Source organism: Haliaeetus leucocephalus, unplaced genomic scaffold, assembly GCF_000737465.1.
Source record: "Haliaeetus leucocephalus isolate CR32 unplaced genomic scaffold, Haliaeetus_leucocephalus-4.0 Scaffold41, whole genome shotgun sequence".
Lineage (NCBI taxonomy): Eukaryota > Metazoa > Chordata > Aves > Accipitriformes > Accipitridae > Haliaeetus > Haliaeetus leucocephalus.
The window spans coordinates 1,917,676-1,944,597 of record NW_010972477.1 but is presented as its reverse complement, the minus strand read 5'-3'; the positions used below and the strand labels follow the sequence as shown (position 1 = coordinate 1,944,597).

At 41.7% G+C, this 26,922-nt stretch overlaps 2 protein-coding genes across 3 annotated transcripts in view; both read right to left on the bottom strand.

Moving 5' to 3' along the window:
- SLC12A7 (solute carrier family 12 (potassium/chloride transporter), member 7) overlaps positions 1–26,922 on the bottom strand; it is a 105,237-nt gene that overhangs the window by 69,610 nt on the left and 8,705 nt on the right. Inside the window, exon 1 of one of the 2 annotated variants that reach the window (XM_010576824.1) lies at positions 30–207. The exons of the other annotated variant lie outside the window; for it this stretch is intronic. Coding sequence (XP_010575126.1) covers positions 30–168 — 139 coding nt within the window. The 5' untranslated portion in view covers positions 169–207. Of the gene's footprint in view, positions 1–29; positions 208–26,922 lie in introns of those variants that run through there. 2 annotated transcript variants of the gene reach the window in all.
- Positions 25,203–26,922, bottom strand: part of NFX1 (nuclear transcription factor, X-box binding 1) — a 70,108-nt gene continuing 68,388 nt past the window's right edge. Inside the window, exon 24 of the mRNA XM_010577124.1 lies at positions 25,203–26,868. Coding sequence (XP_010575426.1) covers positions 26,793–26,868 — 76 coding nt within the window. The 3' untranslated portion in view covers positions 25,203–26,792. The remainder of the gene's footprint in view (positions 26,869–26,922) is intronic.

Here is a 26,922-nt window from a genome sequence, read left to right as displayed (position 1 = left end):
CCCCCCCCCCCCCCCCCCCCCGCCTCAGCTCTCCCCGGAGCCCCGTTCCCTCTCGTCGTCTTCCTCCTCTCCCTCCTCCTCCTCCTCCTGCCGCTGCCCATCGCGCTCCGCCGGCTCCCGCTCCTCGCCCTGCGCTTCCACCGGTACCACCGTGAAGCTGGTCGGCATGGCGCCGACGAGCCCCGGGACCCGCTGGCGCCTCCTCCTCTCCGGGCAGCGGGCAGGGTAAAGCCGGGCGCTGCCGCCTCCCTCACGTGAGAGCCATTTCCTCACACAGCGGGGGGGGCGGCGGCGGCGGCGGCTCGGTGCCGGTTCCCGCCCCCTCCACCGCCTGACTGGAGGCGGCCGCGGCCCTGAGAGGAAGGGGCCCGGGGGGCGAGGAGGAAGAAAGAAAAGGAGAAAGAAAGAAAGAAAGAGAGGAGGAAGGGGGTGGCACGACGTGGCTGGCTCTGGTCTACACACGCGTAACTCCCCGGCTCGGAACGGAGGCAAGGTCGGTGGGAGGTTTTTTTTGCCTTCCCGCCCGGGGGGGGATGAGGAGCGGCGGGGCGCTGGCGGCGAGAAGCGTCCGCCGTTGAAGTCGAGGTGGTGCCGCGGGGGAAGCGGCTCCCGTGTGCGAGTGTCCGAGCGTGTGTGTGTGTGGAGAGCTGCCCCGGGTTCTTCTGCTGGGTTTCAGCTATGGCTGTTGGGCACAAAAAAAACCAACCCAAAACAAATAAACCCGCTTCCTCTCGTTCTCGGGCCCTGCCTTGCAGCAGCGGGACCACCAGGCCGCGGCTCCTCAGGTCGCGGCTGACAGAAACTGGCTTCCCAAGGAAACCAGAGCCGGAGAAGGTAGGGCCCTGAGCCCCCAGGTCTCTAAAGGGATGGCAGCATCCAGAAGGGCCAAGCAGGAGCTTTGCAGGTCACCTTTTGGACGAGCGGAGGAGAAGGTCCACTGTGTGCTTTGGGACTACCAGGAGATGAGGACGGTTCCCAGAAATCTGCTCTCCTGCGCAGCAGCCCTGGGGTCGCAGGGGACAGCCGAAGGCCCGGTGATTCAGGCTGGAGTCAGCGTGTAAGCTGATTCCATGAGTCAGTGGATGGGCAGTGTATCAGACGGAATATTGATGATGGAGCGCTAGTGGTTACCTTAAACTTCCTTCCCAGAGGAGGCTGCAGCATCTCCACTCCAAAAGTAAAGAAAACAGGCTTGGAAGCCACGGGCCTTTTTCTTGTCTCCTGCTATTGTACCTTCCCAGCAAAGTGCTGGAACAGGACAGAAAGACTCTGTTGACGTCAGTCTGTATGGATGCCTTTTGGAAGGGGACTCTGGTGGGTTTGTGGGGGTCCCATACCTCGGTGGGATGGAAGATCTCTACCCAACGCTGCAGTCTGTCTCACAGTGTAGAGGCCTTCAAAGAAGGGGGTGGAGGAAGTGATTCTGGCCATCAAAGGTGGGCAGCGGAGTGGCAGATGTGGAGGTGGTAGGGCAGCAAGCAAAGGGGAGGGAGAGAAGCGTGGTAGCATTTTGATATCTGGTATGAGCTTCCACTGCCACCCCCATTCAAACCAGGGTGTAACTACAGTAACGAGAACGGTGGCTGCATGAAAAAGCAGTTTCTGTGTTGGGGATGTGTCTCAACATCTTCCCCCTGCCTTTTTCCAAGCTTAAGAAAGCGACTGGAATGGTGTCTTGGCTAGCAATAGCAGATTTCCAATATGGTAATGATGTTACCTGCAGAGGCAAGGGTATTTTGGGGCACTTTTAATGTTAAAGCTCATTTTGTCATGGTACAGACTATTATCAAAATTAGTGCCACTAAGGAACTAGGTACAATGATAAATTAGAAGAGTAAATGTAGTTTTAAAACACGCAAAAAATAACAGTTGCCTCTTCAAAACAAGGACTGAACAGCATGCAATGTGTAAGGCATGGGATCACATATGAGCATGAGAAGAAAATTTTAAATAGCTGATCATTCTTTAACTACCATCCATCTGGTGCCTGGAGAAGTCTATTGAAAGAAACTCATGTATGATAAAGATGAAAACTGTATCATACAGTATCATACTACATGCGCAAAAGGTTGAGTGGGGAGAAATTAGGACTGCAGCCTTCAATTTTACTTCAACCTGGTGCAAATTTTTTTGTCTAAAATAGCTAAGAGCCAAAGAAAGAGGAGCTTTGGACCAAACAGCCTTGCAATGAACAGAGGCAGCACTTCCTCTGCCAACTCCTCTTTCCTCTGTCGTAGCCACGGAGAGCCATCTGATGGCAAATAGGTGCAGTTCTGTGGAGCAAGGATGGTAAATTCATACGGGGCTGTGTGTTGTCCCCAATTACAGGGACACCCTGTAATCTGAGAGCTGTGATTTGTGAGCCTCTTAAAAGTTTTTGCACAATGAGGACCTGGGACTGGGAAAAGTAACTCACTTCTTATGTTGATTTATTGTCATTTCCCTTCAAATAGCATGAGATAAGTAGTGTTGTGATACATGCCAGGTTTAACAACAGACTACAAAACAAAAAAAGAGCAAAAGTAGAGTAAGATTAAGACATTATATAGATCTGTGTCTAAAAAGCACAATGCTGGAATCATAACATTACATGAGTGTTTTTCTAAAAAAAAAAAAAAAAAAAAAAAAAGCTTTCAGTTTGTGATATTCACTGAAAACACAGAGCTCTGGACCATCACCATCTTTCTGTTTGCCAAAATAGGAATGCAGCAGGTGCATCACCAATTCAACCAGATATATCCAGATCGACCGTTAGAAAGCATTCCTTTTGTTAACAAAAGTGGATTTGGGGGGTGAATATTCTACTGAGTGCTGAACACCCCCTTGCCCCTAAAAAAACCCCCACCAGAACACATGAAGAGATGTGAAAGTATAATGAAGCTAGTTTACATACCGAGAATAGAAAAAGGATTAAATTAATGCTGACGATTAATATGTTATGATTTAAAACAAGACAGCTGCCTAAGGAAATTAATGATGTCACTAAGACACCAGTACCTTAAAAACTTACATTGTCTTTGATGTTATTGAGATACTAGAAATAAAAAAAAATACAGTTACTGTCACAGGAAAAAAAGTAAAATCAGTAATAGCAAAGAAGGAAAGAAAAATGCTTAATACATCCAGATCATAGTCTATGTGACTGACAATAAAAATCTTACTAAAATTACACGTTTTCAAGTCATCAGGACTAAGGCAGTTTATGTACGTGAAACTGAAAATAAGCTAGCCAGTGACTTCTCGGTCTCAGGAATACTAAATTTTTAGAAATCTTGAAAAACTGGGAAAATTCCAAAAGAGTGAATGATTGTCCTTACCAATATTGAGTCATCAGTAAAAATAGAAAAAAGAGTGACTCAGGAAAGCTGAGCTAACTGGCTCAATGGTAATTTTGTTTTGAGGAAAGATGATTGTGATGTATAAATCTGGGGGGACAAGATAACATGTCTGAACAGTTAAGTTGTTCTAGTGTTACAGCCCACATGAAAATAGCCAAGGCATTTGATTTGGTACCAGCTGAAATTTGGTTGGAAATTTCTATGGAATTAACTCCATATACCTTCCATATATTTCAAAACTGCTTCCTGACAGAACTCAAGGTGTTAGCAGAGGCAGAAAGATAACAAAACATAAGACAGGGAACAAGGAAGATTTGCTCTAATGCTTTTTTCATCAGCCATTTAGATTTTCTGGTAAAGTCTGTGGGTGACAATGATTGCAATAATAAGTAATGGGAGGAAATGTTTGTAATCTGAATCGAACAGAGAAAGGCATTATAATGCAGCCATAAATACATCTGAGGATCAGGACTGCAGAAAGTGAACATTTATCTTGGGAAGCGATAATTCCAAAAAGGATGCAGTGTAACCCAAGTTGAGTGTGACACCTTCCTGGTCTGACCTTTGCCAGACCTTCCTGACTCTTCAAATATTTCTGTCTCATACTGTGACCAAAATGCAAGCCAGCTACACTGTGCTTTTTATTTCCTGAGTACAAACAAGTGTTTCCCAGAGTCCCACAGACCATGCCAAGTGGTACTGTTCTGTTCTAAGACTTAGTTTGTTTACTACTTGTCCTCAACAAGAGGAGAGGGGGTTCACAACCTGCCATCACCTGATTCCTTACAGCCTGTTATCACCGTCATCTAGAACACAGTTCAGGTTAGCACATCGCAATGGACTCCAACTTTGTGAGCACCAGAGAGTTTCCATTGCCCAAGCGCTCATGCCTAGGGCATCTCTGCAGAGATGCTGCAGTAGCTTTTCATATCTGTGGTGATCATTAAGACATACCTGAAGCAAAGTATCAGATTGTCCATCTGTCTTGTATTCAGAGCAGATAGAAATGGAAGCCTATGAAAAGCTGATGAGTCATTACCAATGTAGTCAATGCAAGTAGTGAACTGGCACTCTTTAGGCAGGCTGAACAAGACCACAACGGCGTAGTCACACTGTTTTGTGGATATGATATACCCAGCAGCAGCTCCAGAAATCCTGTATGACCTCTCCGTTATGAAAGAAGTTGGCTACAGTGTTCAGGATCGGAGCATGCTGGTAGAAGAGCATATACTGGTATGAAGGTGGAATGCTACTGCAATATGGCATCTGGCAGCACAGTTGATTCCTCATTCTTTCTAAATAACAAAACCATTGATAGAGAGCATTCTGGAGGATCCTTTCCTGGAATGACTTAGGAAGCTGTATCCACCACAGTATGAAGCATGTTAGGATACCATCACAAAAAACTGGTGGGCATGTATAATTATTGAACCATATTTGCAAAACCAGTGGCAAGTATTTTTACTTATAAAAGGCTCAGAACACGACTGGATTTAACAACTATTCCTCCATTCAGAAGGTATATGAATCTTAGCTGACCCAAGGCTGGGGAAATTAGGGGCGTCACATATCGTTACAATGCCAGCATGCTTACTGAGTAATGATATGCCAGAGCATGTGCTGGTATCACAACACAGGTTTCTAACAAGACTGAGATTTGCTTTGTAATCCTTTAATGAGTCTCTGCATTAAATGCGCATACATATCTTGATTCTAGTTGAGTTGTTAGCAGAGCAATGCTGTTGGCTCACGGGCAGGCTTTGCATGACATCATAATTTTATCTTTCGGTAAACTCCTGTGACTTCTGTAGTAAGAGAAAAACTCAAGAGTTTTATTGGTTTGATAAAGCTTTCCATGGCTGAGCTTTGTAGAAATCCTCAGACTGAGTTGGCCACTTTATCCTGTTGTTAATTTACATGGTGATAGTTTATGGTGCTTTTTAGTCCGTGAGGCTGGGTAGACTCCTAAGGTGCTATGACAGACGGCAGCATTTCTTGAATTTGTGGCTTCAGTTTACTGTGTGAAAACCTGCATATTGTCTATTTTGTTGAAAAGATCAGATGGATAAGCAGCAAAGCAAAAAGGTGTGTGTTTACCTGGCTTAGCCAATGCAGTGTTTTTCACATGGACCTCTCTGACATTGGAGTCTGGAATAGGGATTTTGCCTTTCTAGACAGTAACTGAGACTGGTCGACAGTTTCCAAAGTGCAAGACATAGCAGGCAGGCAAGAAGAAGCCATTAGATGAGAAACTCCTCAAAAGATAATGGGATCTGATTATCTGAGGGACCAGTACCAATAGTCAATGATTAGAATTTATGGAAGGAATAGATGCAAAGAAACCACATGATGTGTTTTAACTCCAGCAATGCCATATAAAGTTGCTGAACTGTCCAGCAGGATTGTTGTAAAGGCCACACTAGGCAAATTTCTTTTGAGACTTTAGATTAATTTGCTCAACCAGCAGAGCTGAAATTCCTCTCTTTGGAGAGTGATCTTATTCTAGCTTAGTATCCTCATTTTTGAAGAAACCTAGCAAAGGTGGCTATCGCTTCCATCCTTCTCCATCCTTAGTGATATCTAAAGGACCTTGCTGTCAGGACCCTGAGTGCAGGAATAGGCCTTAATTGCACTGACCAGCCTCACCTGAGACACTTCCACCTGCACACCCTCTGCCCCTGGGCCAAGGGGCTCCATGTAAGTTCAGGCCTGGGCCTTCTGTCTCCATCAGATCTATGCCATAGGTGTACTTGCCTCCAGTTCCATCACAGCTGTGCTTCACCACGGGCTTTGTTGGTCCAGAGCCTGGCCTGCTTGCTTCATGTGGGTACTGTGGAACCAGTCCCTGGCTGGTGAAGCTCCTCCTGCCCTGCTAGCCTTGTTACTGTACTTGGCTTCTCTCCCAAAGGGAGCAGTCAGTTCCCAACTGTTCCTTGATGCTTGTCTGGATGAGGCCCTGAGTAACTTGACCTACCCTTGAAGTTTGCCCTTAGTGTAAGAGGATGCACCAAATGACCTCCAGATGTCTTTCGCAAACTACTTCTTTCTGATTCTGTACAAATGCAACCGCTAGCCCACGTCAACTAGGCACAACAGAATTTGCTATTTAACAAAACAGAAAAATGGAAGGGAACTAGAAAGCTTTGGTATATTATCTGTTACCTTCAGCCTCTACATCTGCTCTCTCCCTTCTACATTTGCCTCTCCTTATCAGTATTGTGTGGTGTGGGGACATCATGAGACCTAGCTCCTGCGGTTTGCCATGCCACACAGGAAACACTAAAGGAATATTAATTGCAATAGGTCCCATCTTTTCTGGTGATAAAACAGAATGAGAGCCATCTCTTCCTATGAGAAAGGCCAAGCCTGCGTTCTGGTGCACAGAACAGCACTGCTGTCTTAGAGCTCTACGAGCTCGAGTTTCTGTGCATCCTTGTTGCATTGTTCAATTACTTGCAGAATTAACTTTCCTGTCCTTTTCCTCTCAGTGCTTTCTTTAACAATATGTCACAGAACAAACATGGTGTCTCCTCAGCCTGTCTCATTGTACTTTTCATACTATTGTCTGTACTTCTATTCTCTAGGTAGCTTGTCTTCTTAAGAGAAGATAAATCATGCAGTGCATCTTGAAATTTTTAATCTCTTTGCTTACAACTGTGACGTTCTTAACAGTCACTGACTTATGCTCAGCTTGCATGGCTCAGTGGGCTGGGACATTGATGCTTCCTTGGACAGTTAAGCTCCTACAACCATTAATGTGCAAAGGTATAGTTTGTTGGTTTTGTTTGTTTAATTTCAGAAATGAAAGGCACAAAGCTACGGTTTTGCATCTTTTAGCTTGTTTGGCATGCCACTTTGACATGTTTGCCAGCAGCTACAGATAGAGTGTTTTCAAGACAATGCCAAAATTCCTAATGGAAAGTTGCTTTTCTTTGGCCTCGGCATTAAATATTAATCCATCCACATAGGGCTTGTTCTTTCAAGAGACAGCAGTTCAATTCATTATAGCACTAGGAAGATTTTGTTCCTTGTCTGCTTGATGTAGTGTTTCACGTATACCTTGAGCTGAGAGATTGTGGTGTGGAAAAGATGCCAAAACTGTGGAGATGCACCCTTATAATAGGCATAGTAGATTTTTCTGACTGCACAGTATGTGCCAGCTGGAGCTAGTTTTGTTTGTTACAGAAGTCATGAAATAAACTCCTCTTACTGACTAAAAAAACCTGCAGTGGAAACCTCCCTGCAGGATGAAGGTAGGAACACCAACATGTTTGCTTAGTACACTAGCATACCTTTCACATGTACCTGTTTCTCTTTGTCATTGCTAAACCACTGCACTGGGGGAGGGAAAACTTCACTCATCATGGAAGTATTTAAAGCAACTGTGCCTCATGAACTCATCCTCTGCCAAAATGAATAGCCTCTCCGCCCTCTCAATGGCATCTGCTAGCAGACACAGTGATACTGACTTGCAACATTAGCATTGCAGGTTAATTATTGCCAAGGTTTAAATGAATTGTGAAACAAGTTTCATAACACCCAATCAGTGAGGAGCACATTAGAAAAATGTAAAGAGTTCTTTAGAAAACAATACCTTGTCACATGAATGGCAGGTAAAAACATTAAGATAATACAATAGAAGTTAATATTTCCTTTGCTTTAATACTACTTTCCTTTAACTGCTTGATTATTCTGCTGACATAGAGTATTTGGCAGAAAAAATCCCCTTTATAATCCAATTGCATTGCTTTTCTTCTGAAGGGAAACTATGCTTAACTCGATGCTGGGAATCCCCCTTCTGCTCAGCAAGAACCCCTCATCTCCGAGTAACAGCACTGTCTGGTTCCCTGATACGCGCTCCCTTGGAAGAGCGAGTTCTCAGCTTGATGGTACTATGGTTTCAGTAGAAAGGGTAGGGAGTAGCTTCTTGCATACTCATTAAGGATATTATTTTGGGATACGGGAATAGCACAGTTGAATTCCCTCAGGCAAGAAATGTTTAGAATCCACCTGGAGGAGTACTCTAAATAACAGGTTATTATGCTAGCAAGTAGGCACTTCCTCTGTTTTTAATTAACTAACTTTTGACTGTTATATGCCATATTCTTCAATATACCTGCTGGATGAGGCTCCTCAGAAGACATGGGCAAAATCCGGTGTTTCTCTGCTTTGTCTGAATTGCAGTGAATCTATGCAAACAGGCTGATTCTTTACATGTGAAGGTGCTCAAATACCAGCATTAAGGAAGTTTTGCAAATTCAGTATCAGGTACTGATTGAATGAAGCAAGGCACTTGTAGTGTTAGCAGAGAAGTGCCTTCTCTGTTGCCATCTTGGACCCAGGCCACTGAATTCCTCCCATATGTTGTATTAAATGCCAAGGAACATGGCCTTAATGTAGTTCATTATTGTTTATAATTGGCTCTGTAAAAGATTGGAGCATTTGTTAGAATCAGCTGGTGGCAATTTTCTTTCTCTCTCCATAAATTATGCAATTTACTTTTTTTAAAAAAAATAATATCAGGGATTCATCTTGGTTGAACATTACTTTATCTTGTAATTTGTCTGTCGCTATCAACTAAGAGTATTTCACCTCTATAGAGACTTCTCAGGCATGGTTAGGAGTGACAAATCTATCCATTTTACATCTTCTGTAGATGATAATGACTAGAGGATTAAAAAAAACCATATAAATTGCTTCCAAAATGCTGAAATTAAAACCCCCAGATGTTAGTTATAGTTTACCTTTCTTCCTTTTAATTTTCCTATGCTTTTCTGCTACCACCTGTGATAAAGTCAAGTTAAAAACACACACAAACATAACTGTAAATATATCTCTTTGCTTATAAGGAGATTCTGCTAGGTTCACCTTTTGTGTTCTAACTAGAGGCAGAGTTTCCTAGCGTTTCTCCTCAGGTGCTATCTCCTCAGGTGCTATCTTTGAAGGGTTGTAAAACAAAGATGGAAACAAGTTCTATGAACTGTAGTAATAAACTGCCCAATTATTTCTCAGTAAAGAGAGCAAATATGTTCTATGTATCAGGAAAGCTAGCCAACTTAATGAGCTTGCAAACTGATAGAAAACTGCCAATTGAAATGAGGCCCTTTTATAATCTATTGCAATGGCTACAATTACAGCGTCAAATTTGATTATTGGCTAAAATTATTATACGTCTTGTCATGCTGAATTACTAATTAACATAATTTTATTCCCTTTGTATAATTGTGTTCAAATAAATGTAGAAACTCATATCTGTATTAGATGTACTGTTTTTTAAAAATCATAATTTTCACAATAGTTAAGAACACGAAGTCTCTGAGTATCATTTCTTTTTGTTTATCATGACTCAGTGTCCCCATATTGTTCTATACTATTATCCAGTGGAGTACAGTTGGACAGTGGCTATTGGAATAGCCTGAGGAAGTAAAACATAATTAAACAGAACCTTTCCAACCAAGAACCAAATAATAGAATTTTCCACTCAAGTTTGAAGCAGGGAGGCATCTGGTGCTGAAATGGCATATTTTGGTGACCAAAAAGCATGGAAACAAGAGACAGGTTTTAAAAGAGTTTTTCAGACTTAACTGTAATTCAGTGACAAACACAGCCGTGGTGGATTCCAGGAAAACAGGCTACGTTGTGCCTGCTATATGGACTTTGATCACACTTATCTAGAGACTGCATGCTGCAAGCCAAGAGATGCTAGTTGCTTTTAGAAAAGCTGTCTACATCTCTAGAACAACCTGTTCTCACAGCTTTTCTTTAGAGATAAGCTTTCAACATCAGCCAATTTTGCCTTACAGGAATAAATGCCTATGCTGTAATGCAAAGGCAAGTCCTGATTTGAGTTGCACCATCATTTAGGACATCACACCTTGGACTGTTTTCTAAATGCAAGTTCAGGAAACTGTATGAAAGGGCTGGGGGCTGAGCAAAGCCTTGTAACTCTTCATGAAATATCACCTGGTTTGCAGCCAAGAAGATGACCTCAGCCAAGGAAATGACGCTTAATTTTGAACTTTCACGTTTTTCGCCTTTTTTAACTTTTGAACTTTTATAGCATAAACAGAAGGGCATTGTTTTCCCTAGCTGGGCAGCTCACGTGGCAGTGGTTTTCTGAAGTCAGACTGAGTAAGCCATGGATATGAGTCTAGTCCCTCAGCCCACATAGCCAGGAGAGTTCCGGGTCATTAGTTCTCAACTGGGAACTACAGTGCTCATGTTTTTATCTTATTTTTTCTTTTTTTTTATGTAGCTAAGTAGAAAGCAACTATTATTCTGGCTGGTAATCTTCCTCTACACAGGGGTTAGGCTGGCTCTCCACCTTCTCCACTATTCCTAAGAGTGTGCTACAATGAAATGAATAAATGAAATTATTTTACATCTTTACTTGGTAGCAATATCTTAGAAATAATTGGCCTTGAAAGGAAAAATATGTAGTTTTCTGTAGCTTATTGGTTTTAGTCTGAAAGTCATAGCAAATATGGATTCTCAGAAGAGCTTTTCAGAACAGACACTGATAGAAAAGATGGATGATACTGCCATATTGATACATCTGAGCTGCCAAGGTATATTATGATTGATTTCAGCAATGACACAGTTGGGGTGCCTTATTAAATGTTTCAACAGAATAAATCAATGAATGTTAATAGAAGGAGTAGGACTATAGAGAAAGGGTAAGAAAAGAAAGAATAAATTTTACGCTTTTTGTTTAAAATATCACTTAAGAGTTGTAAGGAATATGGAACTGGAAATAAATCAGCCAAAGTTGATATAACTGAAATTAGTTGTAATTTAATGAACAAAATTACAAGAAAGTCATATAGGCTGCCCACCAACTTGCTCCTAGAAACAGGATACAATTAAGGCCAGCGTGCAAAATGGACAATGCTAGGAGAGGACTTAAGTAGTAACAAGAAAATAGTCTGCTAGCAGTAAAAGGAAGCCCAACCAGCGGTCAGTACAGAAAATTAAGTATCCAATACTTGTGTACTTCATCTTTCATTTGAAATGAAAGGGTCTGCTAATGCCTCGCAAAGTTAAACACCTATGGCAACTTTGGCCAGAGTTAGGAAAGAACGTGCTTCGGAATACTTGTATCAACTGAATGTTTTTGAATCCACGGCACCTAATGAAATTATCCTTATCGTATTAAATAACTGTAAAACCATCTTAAAGCTATTAGTGGACACCTGTATTTTTTGTATCTGATAAGACCGGGACCATTCAATCACCACATGGACTGCCTTGCTTTGTCTCTCCCATCCCTGAGTATCTTTCTTCATCCAGTCCAACATTTTTCTTTCCAGTAAAGGCAGGTGTTATGATCAAGCTGCTGTCTCTTATGTAACTCTACTGTCCTTATATTTTGAGAAAACCAATGAAAACTGTCATTCTGTCACCAAGGCAAAGGGGTTTCTCTTGGAATTCCTTCACCACTTCCCATGGGCAGGCAGGAGTTCAGCCATCTCAGGACAGCAGGGCTCCATCACGCCTAACGGTGACTTGGGAAGACAAACACCATCACTCCGAACATCCCCCCTTCCTTCCCCAGCTTTATATATTGAGCACGACGTCCTCTGGTGTGGGATGGCCCTTGGGTCCATCGGGGTCAGCTGTCCTGGCTGTGTCCCCCCCTGACTCCTTGTGCCCCCCGCAGCCTCCTCGCTGGTGGGGTGGGGGAGAAGCAGAAAAGGCCTTGGCTCTGGGTAAGCACTGCTCAGCAGTAACAAAAACATCCCTGTGTTATCAACACTTGTTTTCATCAGAAAATGTGATCTGCTTCCTGTCGCACAGTAAAGCAAACATTTGTTTGCCAGGATTGTAAAAAAAAGTCAGTCAGTTATTAAAAAGTAAAGGCATTCCAATGGGTACAATGAGTAACGAGTGAAATTTCTCAAGAGCATGCAGTAATTTAGAGGAAGTGCTACATGAAGTTGTGGTGGGGCTTAAAAATAAGTTTTGGGTGTGGCAGTAACGGTGTATGACAGAAGACAAAGCAGTACTGGAATCGGAATTCAAAATGCAGGAATTGATGCCTGCATATTTAAATAAATGCAGAAAAGACTCACAGAAGTGTTTGTTCCAGGAAATGAAGAAAACGGCTCAGAGTAAGACAGCCTATTTTCTATTAATAAGAGCATGCAGTGACCAGATTACAGTATGAGACTAGTTTTGCAGGTAGATAATACAAGGTACTAAAGAGCAATTAATCTAGTAAAAAAATCACTGATTTGATGCCAGAACCAGCTAACGAGCTATTGGCTCAATCCTGGGGGAAATTAAAGGCTTCTAAAGTACATCAGTCTGGGCAAAATCCAGTAACTTCTCCTGTAAGCTTAAACTTCATGCATTTAAAAATCTGTACAACCATCTTTATTCCTACTACTTTTCCTTGTCTTTGAAGTGTGCAGCCATTTTTGCACTTAACAAGCAGCTGTCATCTTGATTTATGCTTCCATTTACCTAGTAATCATTTTTTTTTTATTTTGGGGGAATAGTTTCTTTACCAATTATTTAAAAATGTCTGGAACCAGATTAATTTTATGTAATCTGGAGGGATGCTGGGGGAGCATAGCAAAAGTGACTTCAGATTTTATTTTTTCTAATCTAATACATATGTCCAGAGAGCTATCTCAGTCAGGTCTTCCTGGGGGAGATACAGCCTCTACTGGCAAAAGAACACTTTGGCTGGCAATCACTTAGGACAGCATCCTAAATAGAACAAGTCATACTTGCAGAATATACTTTCTTTTAGCTGGTTATACCTTTATGTAGGAAAGTGGTGGGGGGAATCGCATCTCTGGCAAACGGTATCAAAATTTCAGTTAAAACTTCAGTGTTAAAATCTTAGAATTCTGTAGAGATGTACAGTGTTGTTGTAAAGAGCATTTCCCACTATTTCAGCTCATCACTCTGCTAGACACAAAACATTTATCTGGAGACAATAAATATCTTCAGTCACTCCCACTCTAGAGATTCTGCTGCCTGTAAGGATACATTTCTCCTTTTAATATTAAGGGCTTAAATATATAAAATTACTGTTACTGTAGCATTTATTACCTGGTATACGTACATAGATTATAAAGTGTGTGTACACTGTATAAAGTGTGTATATAGACATATATATGTATATATATACACACTGATATATGATTCTTGTTATAATTCCTATAGGATTAGAACAAGGAGACTGAATACCTCCTCAGCAAGAGTTGCTTGTTCATCCTGTCAAAACCAAGGAAATAGGCACCAGCAAGTCATATCAGAGAAAGGAGTCAGAAATTGCACAATTAGCTCAGAAACTGCTGCAAGATCCCTCATTAAACACAGACTTTGTGAAGAAGACCTGTCTCACACTTGGACAAGAGAAAAATGGAACATAGGTGGAAGAAACCACCCACGAGAAAGATTACATAGGAAAAGACTGGGAGGAACCAATTGTCGTAATTGCGTGCAATGTGTTTGGGCTTGGATGGACAGAAACTGATGACTTGCTGTCTCATTGAGAGAACGGGAAACCTGGAAAAGCCAGGGAATAGATGCAGCCTGGATCTGAGGGAGGGCAGGGAAGAGAGGGAGAAGAGTTGCAGCTGTGACTATCACATGGTCCCTCCGGAGTTCAGTGCAGGGTTACACCTACGCCCTTCCTCTGGTATTCCTCAAACATGTAGATTCCACAACTTTTTTTGCAAGGCTAAAAGCTCTTTTTCAGCTCTCCTCAGTGTCATTTGACCCTTAGTCACTGCTCAAGCTCTGGAATTTGTTTCTTTATAGGACTTCTTCACAGGGCTGATTTTGATCAAGCCCAGACAGTAGAGGCAGTCCATCGAGTATGGCTGCAACCAGAGGGGTTCACTGCCCACATCCACCTGTGTGACCTGCCACTTCTTCTTTCTCCTAGCATATTCTCTATTCCCATCTGTGTCCGTGTGAGTCCACTGCGTGCCATTGTTCCGTAACAACTCAACACAGACATACCCCTCTCTCTTTGTATGTCGTCTGCCAGGCCAGCCCTGTACCATCTTTGCTGTTTCTATTTAACTTTCCCACAGCCAAACCCCCCCTCCTTTACCGGGTGATACCAGATTAATTCCGTTGGAACATGACACCTTAACCTTGGCTGTAACTGAAAAATCATATCTCCATCCATGTTGGTTTGGTTTGTATTGTCTCCTCTGGCTGGGCTTTATCGACGTGTCTGCCCTCATTCTAGCTGCTGGAGCAAGTCAGTACACTGCCATCCTCTTCCTTCCTCAACCACCGAGCTGTGTACCCCATTCCTGTTCTTCCTTACTGATTGCCATGTGACACTGTTGCAAGACCACTGTATTAGACTGTCCACAGATTTTACACTGTTCAGTTAATGTAATATTGCAGTAGTAATAGCAATCTAATAGGGTGGTCCCCCTAACCTTAAAAGCATAGGGGAACACCAGCAAGTTAGAACATGCAGGAGGACTATGCCCCAGTCTTGGAAGGCTACCAAGAAAGCCCCAAGCAAGCCCTGTCCCACACAGGGAGGCTAATCCTGCGTGTCTGACCAAGAGACCCGTGTGCCCTGACCCAAGCTGCCACGATGACCATGGCACGTCCTTGGACAACACTGGGGCTTTGCACTGTGCTGCAAGATAGAGGCAACATTGCGCACTAAAATGGAAAAACAGAACAAAAATGCCAACTTTGGGAGAATGCGTAGGTGGGGACCATAAGTGTGGGCAATTTGGTGCTAAGAAGTCCGCAAGCTTCTTAGCAGACTAGAAGCTGGGAGGGAAAAATGTCGTTTGGGACATGTATCTCTGTTTTCTGCATACACTTTATGTCATCAGAAACATAGCCCTTCCCTACCTCTAGATTTTTGAACATGGGCATGAAGCACAGGTGCTTGTTTAGATTACAGATCTATCCATGGCATGTTCCACTCTTCCAGCCTTTACATCTGTGATGCTTTCCACGTAGGCTTTACATTTCTCACAAAAAAACCGTAGCCAAATAAACAATTTGGTTTTTAATAGCCAGGGCCTTGAGCTTCTGCAAACATTCCCAGACCTGCACATCAGCCTGCAGCTATGCCACCTTACTCCTGCATCCGTGCTAACTGCAGAGTCGTGTGACAAGCAGAGCTGGCAACAGGTACAGTTAAGGACGTGATTACAGCACCTGTGACAAACACAGCACCAAAGTCCCTTGCCCTAAATAACTTTCTGACATCCTTAACACTGTGGTAAGTCTGATCATGTGAAAGGAGGAAGGAGGTCTTGGGATATCTGTGGTGATCGTTTGGCTTAAAAATACCCCCCAATTTTTTTCCCCTCAGACAGGAAGATGATGGGGATATAACATGCAGCAGGTCTTCAGGCAAGGTGATCTCACTCAGTATGACCTTCCTGCACACAGACCTCCCCAGTCTGAGGCAGCTCTTTTGCACCAACTAACAACTGTACATCTGTCAGATCCCTCACTGGTCCAAGTCCTGCGAGACTCCCAGCGAAACAGAGTTATTGTTACCCTTATTTAGATCAATTAAATAGTACCACTTTTTGTCTGCGATTTTAGAACGGTAGATAGACTGTAGGGTTCTGTGTCCTACGGTCCCAACTGCTTTTATAGTAATTACAGCCAAGAGGAAAGTCTGATCAAAACCACAGCTCTCGTCTACTCTGTAGGCAAGTGCTGATGCAGTCTAAAATTCTCTCTGCTTTCATATTGCTTAAATTCACAGTGAGAGAAAATAAAGGGTTGTGCATGCTGACAGCTTCAAGATGGAGCGGAGCATCATCACCAGGTTCAAACAGTTGGCATGAGTGGTTAAAACAAACATTTCATACAGTTCTTGTAGTGATACCTGGCCCAAATTCACAGATCTGTATTCTTCTACATATTGCCTAGCTCCAAGCCCCTGGATGTGCCATTGCCATTGCTGCACATCTTCCCTGGATGCCTCCCGCTCTCCCTCCTCTGCTACATTTGGGCGTAGAGGTAACACTGCGCTTTCAAATACCCTCCCCGAACTCGGGTGTGCTGCCAGTGGCCCCTCCTGGTAGACATCCTCATTGTGAACTTGTTGACAATGGGCACAGCCCCTTGTTCCATCGGGTGAGCGCAGGGCAGTATCAAGGACGTCCCTTCCAGGGGATCCTCTTCTGCCCCAGCAGGACACATGTCCACTGCCCAGCAGACTCAGAAAACCAGTTTGCACTTGCAGGACTTGTGGTTGCCATAAACACTCTCTAGCAAGATGCACGTATTCATGCAGAAATTGTTTAGCTCTACTAACGAGCAGTCTTTGTTATAACAGCGTTATCTGTTCTGCCAAGCCAAGAATTACCTGCAACACCAGCAATTCTATGCCCTCCACCTTGGCTGCTACTCCTCTGTACCCAATAATAACCATGGTCTTTAGCTCCGCAAAACTCCCACTGGTTTGGGTTTTTTTTCTTTGCTACCCTTGGTCTTTCAGCCATAGCTGTGTCTCTAAGACCACATGCCTGTAGGCTGCATCCCAAAGCCTGGGTCTTGCTGCTTCCACAGTAATCATGGTCTAACAGTACTGTCTTTATTTCATTCTTAGTCTTCTGCTTTTCATTTGCAACATCAACCTAAGGATAAGGAAACACAAGCTTCCAACCCAAGTATTATTAGTCTTACAGGTTGCTGTGAGCTCCCCCACAGCAGTGGGTAAGGAAGGCTTCCCCACAACTCACGTTCTCCGAGTGAAACTTACCTTGAAATTCAGTTCACAGCCCTGGCTCGTGGTCTTTTACAAGACGCTGTTCAGGCTCTGACTGCCCACCAGCATCTCCTAAGGACTTCTGTACAACACCGTCTTCCCCTTCTGTGACAATCTGGCTTTTTGAGCCCCGAGAAGCCCTACACCACTGTAGCAGCACATACTCTCCACGTGGTGTTACCACCCTTGGCTGCAAAACTAGAGCATTTCATGGGATTGCTAGTTGAGTGCCACTGTCTCTTCTCTCATTCCAGTACTAAGAGTGAGGAATTTGTCCTGGGGCTCCCTGTGTATTCAAACAATACAGTTGCCTTCTTTTCCACTAGCAGGGAAATGTAAATGTCAGAAGTCCAACCACAATACTACTATGCTGTGCTACAAACAGAAAATCATGAGGACAATGTGTGACACGAGCAGTCTTCTGAATTTGTTCATTCTAGCATTGGGCTCATCTGCTTTGAAGACTGCCCAGGCTGTTGAGTAACCACTGTGCCTGGCCTTAGAACTCGACTCTGAATAGATTAAAATCACATGGGGTTTACCAGTAGTAGTCAAAATGTTAATATTTTGTAAGCCACGTTCTACAGCCACAGGAACGTATCACTGAAGATGCTGAGGCAAAGAAACAGTATCTCACAGAGCCCAACAGCCCAGTTTCCAGTGTTGCTCATCTACAGCAGCAGATGTATGCTGCCTTCCTTGCTACCTTTGTACCCTCAAGCATGAAGAAAGAAATCCTCCCCATACCCTTCCAGCATTCTCCATCTGTTTGGCACCCTTATGACAAAAGACTGCCAGCTACAACACAATCTTCCAGGAACTCTGGAATGAAAATCCTCAGTCATTACCTGAGTCCATGCCTTTTTCTCTCTCCTGCCCGATCTACTTTTCCTAAAACTCCTCCTGTCACAGGTTCATATGGGCCCACACTCCCACTCTGCACTTAGAATGGCCAAACCTTCCATCCGGTAAGGACCTGGGGGTTGTCTCAAGACAACCTTGAGAGAGGAAAGATCATTACTGACCTGGCTGCAAGACCGAATTTGAACTGAACAACCAAACAGGAATTGGTAACTGATGGGAGCCAGCAGGCTGTGAGTAAATCTCGAACTGCACTCTTCAGCTGTGACCTTGGTGGGAAAAGGGGGAAGTTTTAGCTGTACATGTGCATAATTCTAAAGTATTTTTTATTGATACTAATTTCTTTCACATTAATATTTTCAATCTGTAGACCTGGACAGTGTTTTGAAGATTTAACAGGGTAACTGTTTATAGTTTATATTCACTTGAAGAGTAACACATCTGCCACTACTCAGCTGATTCTTTCAGGTATTTTTTTGCAAATCCTTTTGCTTCTGAAGCAAACCTTTTCTGTAACTTCTTGATATAGCTGGTAAGATGTCCATTCCACAGAATCAACTGACTCTGCTTTGGTAAGTTTTTGTTGATAGAAGCTGTTTGGCCATTAAAAGTATTTGCATCATTAAGGAATTAAATATCAGCTACTACTTAAAGAACTCTATATTAATTTCAGAATAACAACAAGAGCTCTCTCTTCAAGGGTGGCAAGAAAAAGCCAATGCCTTTCTAAATTATTTTAATTTTAGACACTCTTTGATGCAAAAGAAACCTGTTATGAATCACTGAAATAAATACGGTTTTTGATTCACTTAAAATAAATCTGTTAAAAATCTGCTGCTCTTAACATTATCCCCAGAATTAATATTTGGATTTAACTATAACCATCTTTGAATCTGCAAACACTGTAGTAACTAAAGGATTAAAGTCTTATCATAGATGAGTTACAAATTTATGTATACAGCTCGTGGGGTCCTAGGAAACCATGAACATTTTATTTCCTGTCATTCAATCCATTCTGTTCTATCAGAAGATATTCTACCCATAAATGTGTAAAAACTACTGCACGGTAGACATTAGAAAAGTACAAAAGCTGTATCAGAATAAACAACAAAAGATTAACAACTATCAGATTTCAAACAAAACAACCATCAGAAGCCATAAGCATCGAACACTTAATGTGACTGCGGAATTGCTTCTTTTCTCAATTAACGAATCATGGTCTTTTTGAAAAAGACAAAATATAACACAGGTGTTTGCATATTAATAGAATTGCTAGTGACTTCTGGAGACTGTATGCAACATTCAGAAAGATGAACAAAACGGACCAAGATGTTAATGAGAATCAACAGCCTGTTCAAAAGGAAACTCAGGGAGGTCAAGACAGCCAAGACCTCTTTGCCCAACAAAGACATGGAGAGAATTTGATTAACTGGTCTCTGTAAACACTTTTGACAGCTAACATTTTATGTAGAAAAATAACTGTTAAAGCTCAAGGACAAAACTGAGTCAAGAACATAGCTTAAGTTGACCATGAATGTAGGATCATATTGGTTGGAAGGGACCTCAGGGAGGTGATCTAGTCCGATTACCTGCTCCAGGCATGGCCAGTTAGAGAAGGTTGCTCAGGACCTTATCTAGTTGAGTTTTTAATGTCTTCAGGGAAGAAGATTCTGTAACCCTTCTGAGCAAACTCATCCTGTATTTTACCACCCTTATGGTAAAAGTTATTTTGCATGTATCAAGTCGTAATTCCTCGTGTTTCAACTTCTATTTCTTCTCGTCCTTCTACAGTGCACTCCGGCTTGGTCTTCTCCATACCCTCTCACTAGGCAGTTGGGGACAGCAGCAAGATCTCTTAGTCTTCTCTCCGAGGCTGAACAAATCCAGTGCCTTCAACCTCTCCCCGCACGTCACGTACTCCTGCCTCCTGACCGACCTGGTGCTCCTCTGTTTGACTCACTCCAGTCAGGTCCGTCTCGTACCGGGGAGCCCGCAGCGGGACCCAGTACTACAGAATTCATCTCACACATGCTGAATAGAGGGGAGTGATCACTTCCCTCGACCCACTCTCTTTGTGCTTACTAATACAGCACGGTACGCGGCTGGCTGCCTTCGCACAGGCCGCACTGCTCACTCGTCTTCAGCTTCCTGCCCACCAGGACCCCGTCCCCCCCGGGGCTTTTCCGCAAAGCTGCTGTCTAGACCGCAGGCTCCAGCCTGCAGAGTTGCATGGGGTTATTCCATTCCAGGTGCATGGCTTTGTGTACATTTAGGCTGAAGACTAAAATAATTTCTCATAGTCAGGAGTGGAAAAAATGGGAGAAGCGTGGGATAAATATTTCACTGATTTCATACGGGGCTTTATCAGCTACTTCTTAGTAAATACATTACTTACATACTTAGTAAGTACTTAGATGCCAGCTAACAGGTAAGATGTATCACTCCTTAAATGCCTAATAAAGTTACCAGAAATACACCTTAAATAATAATTCATTAATGAGTTATTTCATTGATATTTCAGTGGCATCAATCTGATACCTGTTTAATCACTGCCTACTTCAATAGAATATAATTAGAATTGCATAAACCTTTGATTGATGCTGCTGAACTGTCCTTCCTAAGCAGTCACACAGACACATACTTAATTAGAAACTTTGACACCTATTTATTTGATGCCAACATACTGAATTTGAACACCAATGTAAATGAGTACTTACCCCAGGAGGTACTGCACCAACTGAAGATTTTAATTAATGCTTCCTGTAACAGCACTTGTTAATACCTACTAAGAGGTATCTAACTTACTGGGTAAGCAGTAAATGCTGAAATCCCTTAAATTGCTTGCTAAAAAAAAGATAAGCTCTCTAGGTGCCTTAAATGGACAGAATGTACCTTCCTGACTGCATTGTTTGGTAGGCAGCTATCCAACACAGCCCACTAGTCGGTTTTCACTGCAGCTTTTATTTCCTAGAACTTAGATTTATAAAAAATGCTCCCTAGTAAAACACGTAAGCTTACCCTATATACACAATTTTGAAAGAGACAGCCCTTTGGTTCCTACCTACTATATAAAAAGTGTTCTATTAAGATGAGGGTTTGTTTACAGTGATCATGATTTTTAGTTTAGTTTCTTACAGCTCCTTACAAACTAAGCCCTCTAGTCCTCCAACCAGAATAAATTTCCTGCACATTAATGGAATAAAGAACTGGAATAAGCACGCATTAGATCCAGTAGAAAGCTGAATCATTTACTAGGTGGCAGTTCCTGGGCATGACGTCACAGAAAGTAAAGTTGTGAGGGGCAAGCAAAGCAGATTTCCACACAACAGCCACGTTTTGCCCCTCCTTCCTCTCACTGGAAGGAGCTCCAGAGCAGGCAGCAGTAGGTCATACAGTGACGGCACCAAAACCAATTTATAGAGGAGCGCCTGGAACATGAGAAAGGTGCTACGCCTTGGTGGGTGCTCTGAAGATTCTTTCAGTGGCAAAAAACATCTTCTATTGTGAAAGAGACCTGCATTTTCCACAGAAGTGTAAAATTGGACACCCTGAATTAAAAAAAAAACAAACAACAGACGGTGCTGCAAACAGTAGCTCATGGGGTGGCAGAACAAGACGTAAGCCCGGGCTGTAGAAAGGCACCGCCGCGCTACTCCAGAATGAAACAAAGCACATTCAGCAGCAGACTTCACCCACTGAACGTAACGGCACACTCACCCATCCTTTGGCTGGAAGCAAAAAGGATCCACGTGTTGCTACCTGCAACAGGGTCCTGTTATCACCAAAGGATTCCCAGGATCCTTCTGGGACCTGGGTCCCAGGATAGCAGCAACCTGGTCTCCTTCCCTCTGCCCCAGAAGCTGCACTACTTCCACCAAAAATCCTGGGATGACAAAGACTAACAAACCTGTTGAGAGCTGAGGAGCATCCAAAATACAGCCTTTCGAGAGATACCCTTTCTAATGTCTCTGGCATTCGGGTTCATGGTTAAATGACAAGTATATAGACATAAAAATTTGCACACCAACCATCTTAGGAATTCAGCATCTTAGTAAAGGACGAAAGCAGCATTTGTTGAGTAGCAAGGCTTCTGCTGGGAATTCAGCATCTACGAAATCTAAAATACTCAAAACCCAACACTATTTGAACAGTAGTATCTATCTAAGCACTGTTTTTTTTTTAACCTACTAGGGGACTGTTGTGACCATGTCACGACTGGAATGACTATTTCCAAACATGAACAAGATCAGTGAACAGAAAGCAAAACTGATTTGTCTCTTCTGCTGCCATATGCGCACACTGATAACAATGACGTTTGGTCACCTTCTAGTCAATGACAGTCCTCAACTAAAGCGCAAGTATTTTTTTCAGGCAGAGGTTTCCAACTAAGATCTGTTTTGCAATGCTTGTATACCTGCAACATGCCATCTTCATCCTCCAAAATATCCTGAAAAGAAAGTCCAAACTTACTGGCAGTTGAAGTAGTAAGACAAAAGGCTTTCAGCTGCCCTTAAAGAACTCTTCAATCTCAGATCACTTCTTGAATGTCTTTGAGCCATCTTGCACTCCATCTGAAATATCAGATCAGGCCGCTGCAATTTTTTGCTGCTATTTTTCATTTCTGTGGCTTTTGCCGCTGGAGATGCCTTACTTGCTGTTACAAAAGTTTCAGGAGGAAGCACTTCAAATAATTTCGAACTTCTGATTTTGGGACTGTTTGCTTTTTGAGTCTCCCTGCCATCTACTGAGCTGTGTTGGCAAAGTTTTCACCCCCCACCCCAACATCCATCATCCTGTATTTCTCAAATCCAGTGCCCACGGGGACTTTTAAGTGGCATAAGTCCTCACTTCCCCCCTGCCTCCCGCCGCCCCTGCCCCATACCGCTCTTCTTTACGGTCACCATTACAACTGAATGGTGGGCAAACAACAATGAAGGGACAATGAGCTAAAATCATACATTTTATTGCCAAGTAGCATTTAGGCTGACATAGTGTAGGGTTTTTCAGATAACGAAAATGTACATTTCTATTCAGATCATCATTTCTCCTGTACTTCTGAATCCCAGAAAGGTAGCAGATAATCCTTACCCTCCATTTCCTGGGGAGTCCCTCTGTGCTTGCTTCACTCTCCTTACAGCATTCATTTAAAATCACTTCAAATCCAGGAAATCACAGCTCATATTTCAAAATTTGAGGAAAAGGACTCCCCAAACTTCCATGTAAATCTATATTGTTTCTCTGTGATATGTCAGTCTTCCAACTTTGGAATACCAAGACAAAACTTGCGAACAATTCCAAAGCACTGAACTGTCAACTTAGATTTATTTCAGGTTTATATAGAAAGTAATTTTATACCAGTAACTTGAAAAAAAATCAAGTAAAATATAAAACTTTCAACAAATAACTTATTCTTAAGTGTTTTAGAACAATTTTACTTTGCTTATTTCATTATGTGGCAGATACTGTACAAAACTGCCACAAAAAACAGTGGTATTGAAGTCTACTTACGCATCTTACACAATTTTAGGTTAAACCCAAGCACTGAATATTCAGAGCACTTTAAACATATTAAACAATACAGATAGGCAATAGCACAGCCCAAATGCCAAAGTATCTGCTTAGTTCATACACAATTTTAAAAGCACTTCATGAAGTTGCATGAATTCCAACTGACATCACATAATTTATTTCTGAAGATGCTTATTGCAGAGTACTTTTTTCAAATAAATTTACAAGAAACAATATTATTCTTAGGGCTGTGGAAAACAACTAGCATGTCAAAGCTTAAGTCTTGGTTCCAGTGATGTCAAAAGGATTTTTGCCACTGACTTCACTGATGCAAAGATTTTTTTTTATCCACTCATTTTTCTATTAGATAAAAGGTGTAAAGGCCAGCTCAGATTTACAAAATAGCTATTTGAAAAATATTTCCATGAGGCACACGTGCAATATGAAGATGAGTTATCACAGATATCAAAACTACAGCCTTTAGTACTATTCCATATGAAAGTCACAGATACATTGCAGCAAAAGCAAACCAGAACAGAGAGGAGAGCACCACTGTTAAACTTTGCTGAGTTCCTTCTTAAGGCTATGTAACTGTGTTCTGGGAAGAAAGACATCAATACTTTCTTTTTGGTATTACTTTCCTGGGTAAATGTATGGTATCATGTTTTTAACCAAGTTCTTAAAATGTATTTAAAAATAAATGTTTCTGTACATGTGACTTGCTTCGTAACTACAGATATGCTCCAAGAGCCATGATGTACAGATGTGTAAAGTACAGATCTATAAAAATGTTTTAATATTCATGTAGTTAAGAGGTTTAGTTATGAGAATTATGACTTCTCAGTATGGACAGCTTCAGTAATAATTATTAGTCTCATCTTGAGAAGCTGAAGATTACCTGGGCTTTCGTATTAAAACCAGTGGCAGAATACTTGACTGCTGAAGTGCATCTCACCAAGGTTCACATTTTTATGTTAAAGCCATAATCTGATAAAATTTCCAAAGAGCAAAGCTAAATATAATGCTATTAACCTTTTACGTTTTAAATTTCAAATCAGAGGTGCAAGTGTGAAGTTTTAGCTATATTCATGTGAAACTGTGTGAAAAGTTAGTAGGCTTCAGCTTTATTCTATTTATTATCTGTAACGTTAGGCCTGCCCACAGTATAACAACTGCACGTGCTCCAGTGTATGTGCATCTAACTTTATACTCTCAGCTCACCGGACGTGTGTGCCAGCTCCTGTCCAGAACCCACCTTTGCAGTGTAACTACGTACGTTCTCCCTGACGGGCGTTACAAGCTGGAAAACAGTGCTATCTGCACATAGCTCTGAGTTTCAAAACCAGAATTAGCCTTTGGCCACACTGAGCTGCCCCTTGTCTGCAAGCACTGCAATAGATGCACTCCTCACAATGAAGGGATTGAAGAAATACATTCATGGAAAGATGCCGAGCAACTTATTTCTTAGCTGAACTTAGCAAAGCAGTACACCTTGTAGAATCAAACACTGATTTGCTTAAGAAATTAAGGGCAATATAAGCTATGTATGTTTATTTTTCAGTTCTGTTCACAAAATATTAGACAGAAAAGGTAAAACCAATTTAAACCACTACATGCAAATTAAAAGCCTGAACGCTCCTGAGGGTTGAGAATCCTTCTGGTAACTGTTTTGCCGGAAGCATATGCATTTCGAATGTTTAGAAACATTTAAGACTGCCTTTTTTTTTTTTAATGTGAAATAATAAGCTCCTACAAAAAGAGGTAGTAACAGCATGCATTTTAATTTTCAAAACATTTTTGGGGACAGACATGGTCTGTGAATTTGCCACTTATTCTTTCAGGTTTCACAAGCTGTTCAAGATGAAACGTCGCCACAGAATGCTTCACAGATAAGGCTCAGGGTCATGTGATAACTGTAAGTGAATCTAAGTGTGGATAACTGCTTTCCATTTTCTTGGCAACAAATCTCACACTCCACCATAGTGAGCTGGCTAAAAAATAAATCAACAACAGATGACAAGTCTTCTGCTAGATCTCTTTCTTCATTATGCTCAGCCCCTTTCAGCAGCAGCCTCTGATGCTGTGCAGGGGATGCACCTCTAGCGCTACGTGTAGCCAGCCACAAGGAACAAGAAATGGTGCGTCAGTGTCAGAGTTACTAAAGCTAATTCAAAAAACTTTCTCCCCAAGTGGACAAATATTACTCAAATTCAGAGCCGTGCCACTTCTGATCAGACCTACAATCTCCCCTCCCAGAGAGCTACTCACCTACCTTAACTCATCATCTGGAAATAATTCACCATCTGAGACCAGTTTGGTGCCTTTCACTGTTTAAGCCATCATCCCATTTTGTTTATGGCATTTCCCATAAAACAGAGATCTTCCATTGCCAAACAGTTTAGACAGATGGTCTTATAAGTTTTACAAATATTGTTCCAAATTCATAACATACGTAAACCAAACTTCACACATTCACCTTAAGCTTGCACAGTACAGAAAAGATTATAAACCCCCAATAAAGCCATGCAAAAAAAAACCCCAGAAGACCATCAAGCTAGCATATCTAAATACAAATTAAACCAAATAGAACACCAAAATAATATATAAAGTCTGATGTTGTTCAAGGTCTTGAATAACAAAGTATTAATAATTTTATGTTGGTTTTTTGGGGGGTGGGTTTTGTGTGTGTTTTTTTTTTGTTTTTTTTTTTGTAAACACATCAAATTTGAGATAAAGCAAAATAAGTCTTAATTCCCCACCTTTCCCAAATCCTGGTTCTTCAGATACCAAAGGAAGTCTGTGCTCTTAATGGGCATTTAGTGTATATATTCATACTTAGGCTAAATTTTGTTATTTCCTTCCATGTAGAAGAGTAACTCAAACTCCCAAATTTACCATGTTAACACAAAAGTGAATTAATAAAATATGAAAACACTAAAAATATTCCCATCAGCATTTTTAACACAGATTATTTCTGGTCCATTTTAAGTTGAGATATGTCAAAATAAATCTTTGAGATTTATCGTTGTTCTTACTACCCCCAAAAATATATTTGATTACCAGTTCTCTCACTTTAAAGGCATCAGTGGAAAATCTACATCATTCTGACAGCACATTAGATAAAAAATTGCACCAAACCCAGGTTTAAAAAGCTATACTACTGTTAGGTATTATGCAGTTACATAAACTGTAAAAATGCATAACTTTTTAAAGTATCATAATCAATCTAACTTTAGATCTTAAATCATGAATATGCTGAACAACTGATCATTTGACAGATACCCAAAAAGTGCCTCACACAATAACTTAGTATCTTCACCTCTAAGCTTCTATATCGTAATTCTACATCAATCACTTCAGTCCTGGACATCAAAGTAGTCAATTACTGGCTCTTCTTTTAATGGTTTGGATAAACCACTGTTTCCACTACTCCTGAAATTATAAGAATATTAGATGTTACTCACCTGCATGAAAAACAAGACACAA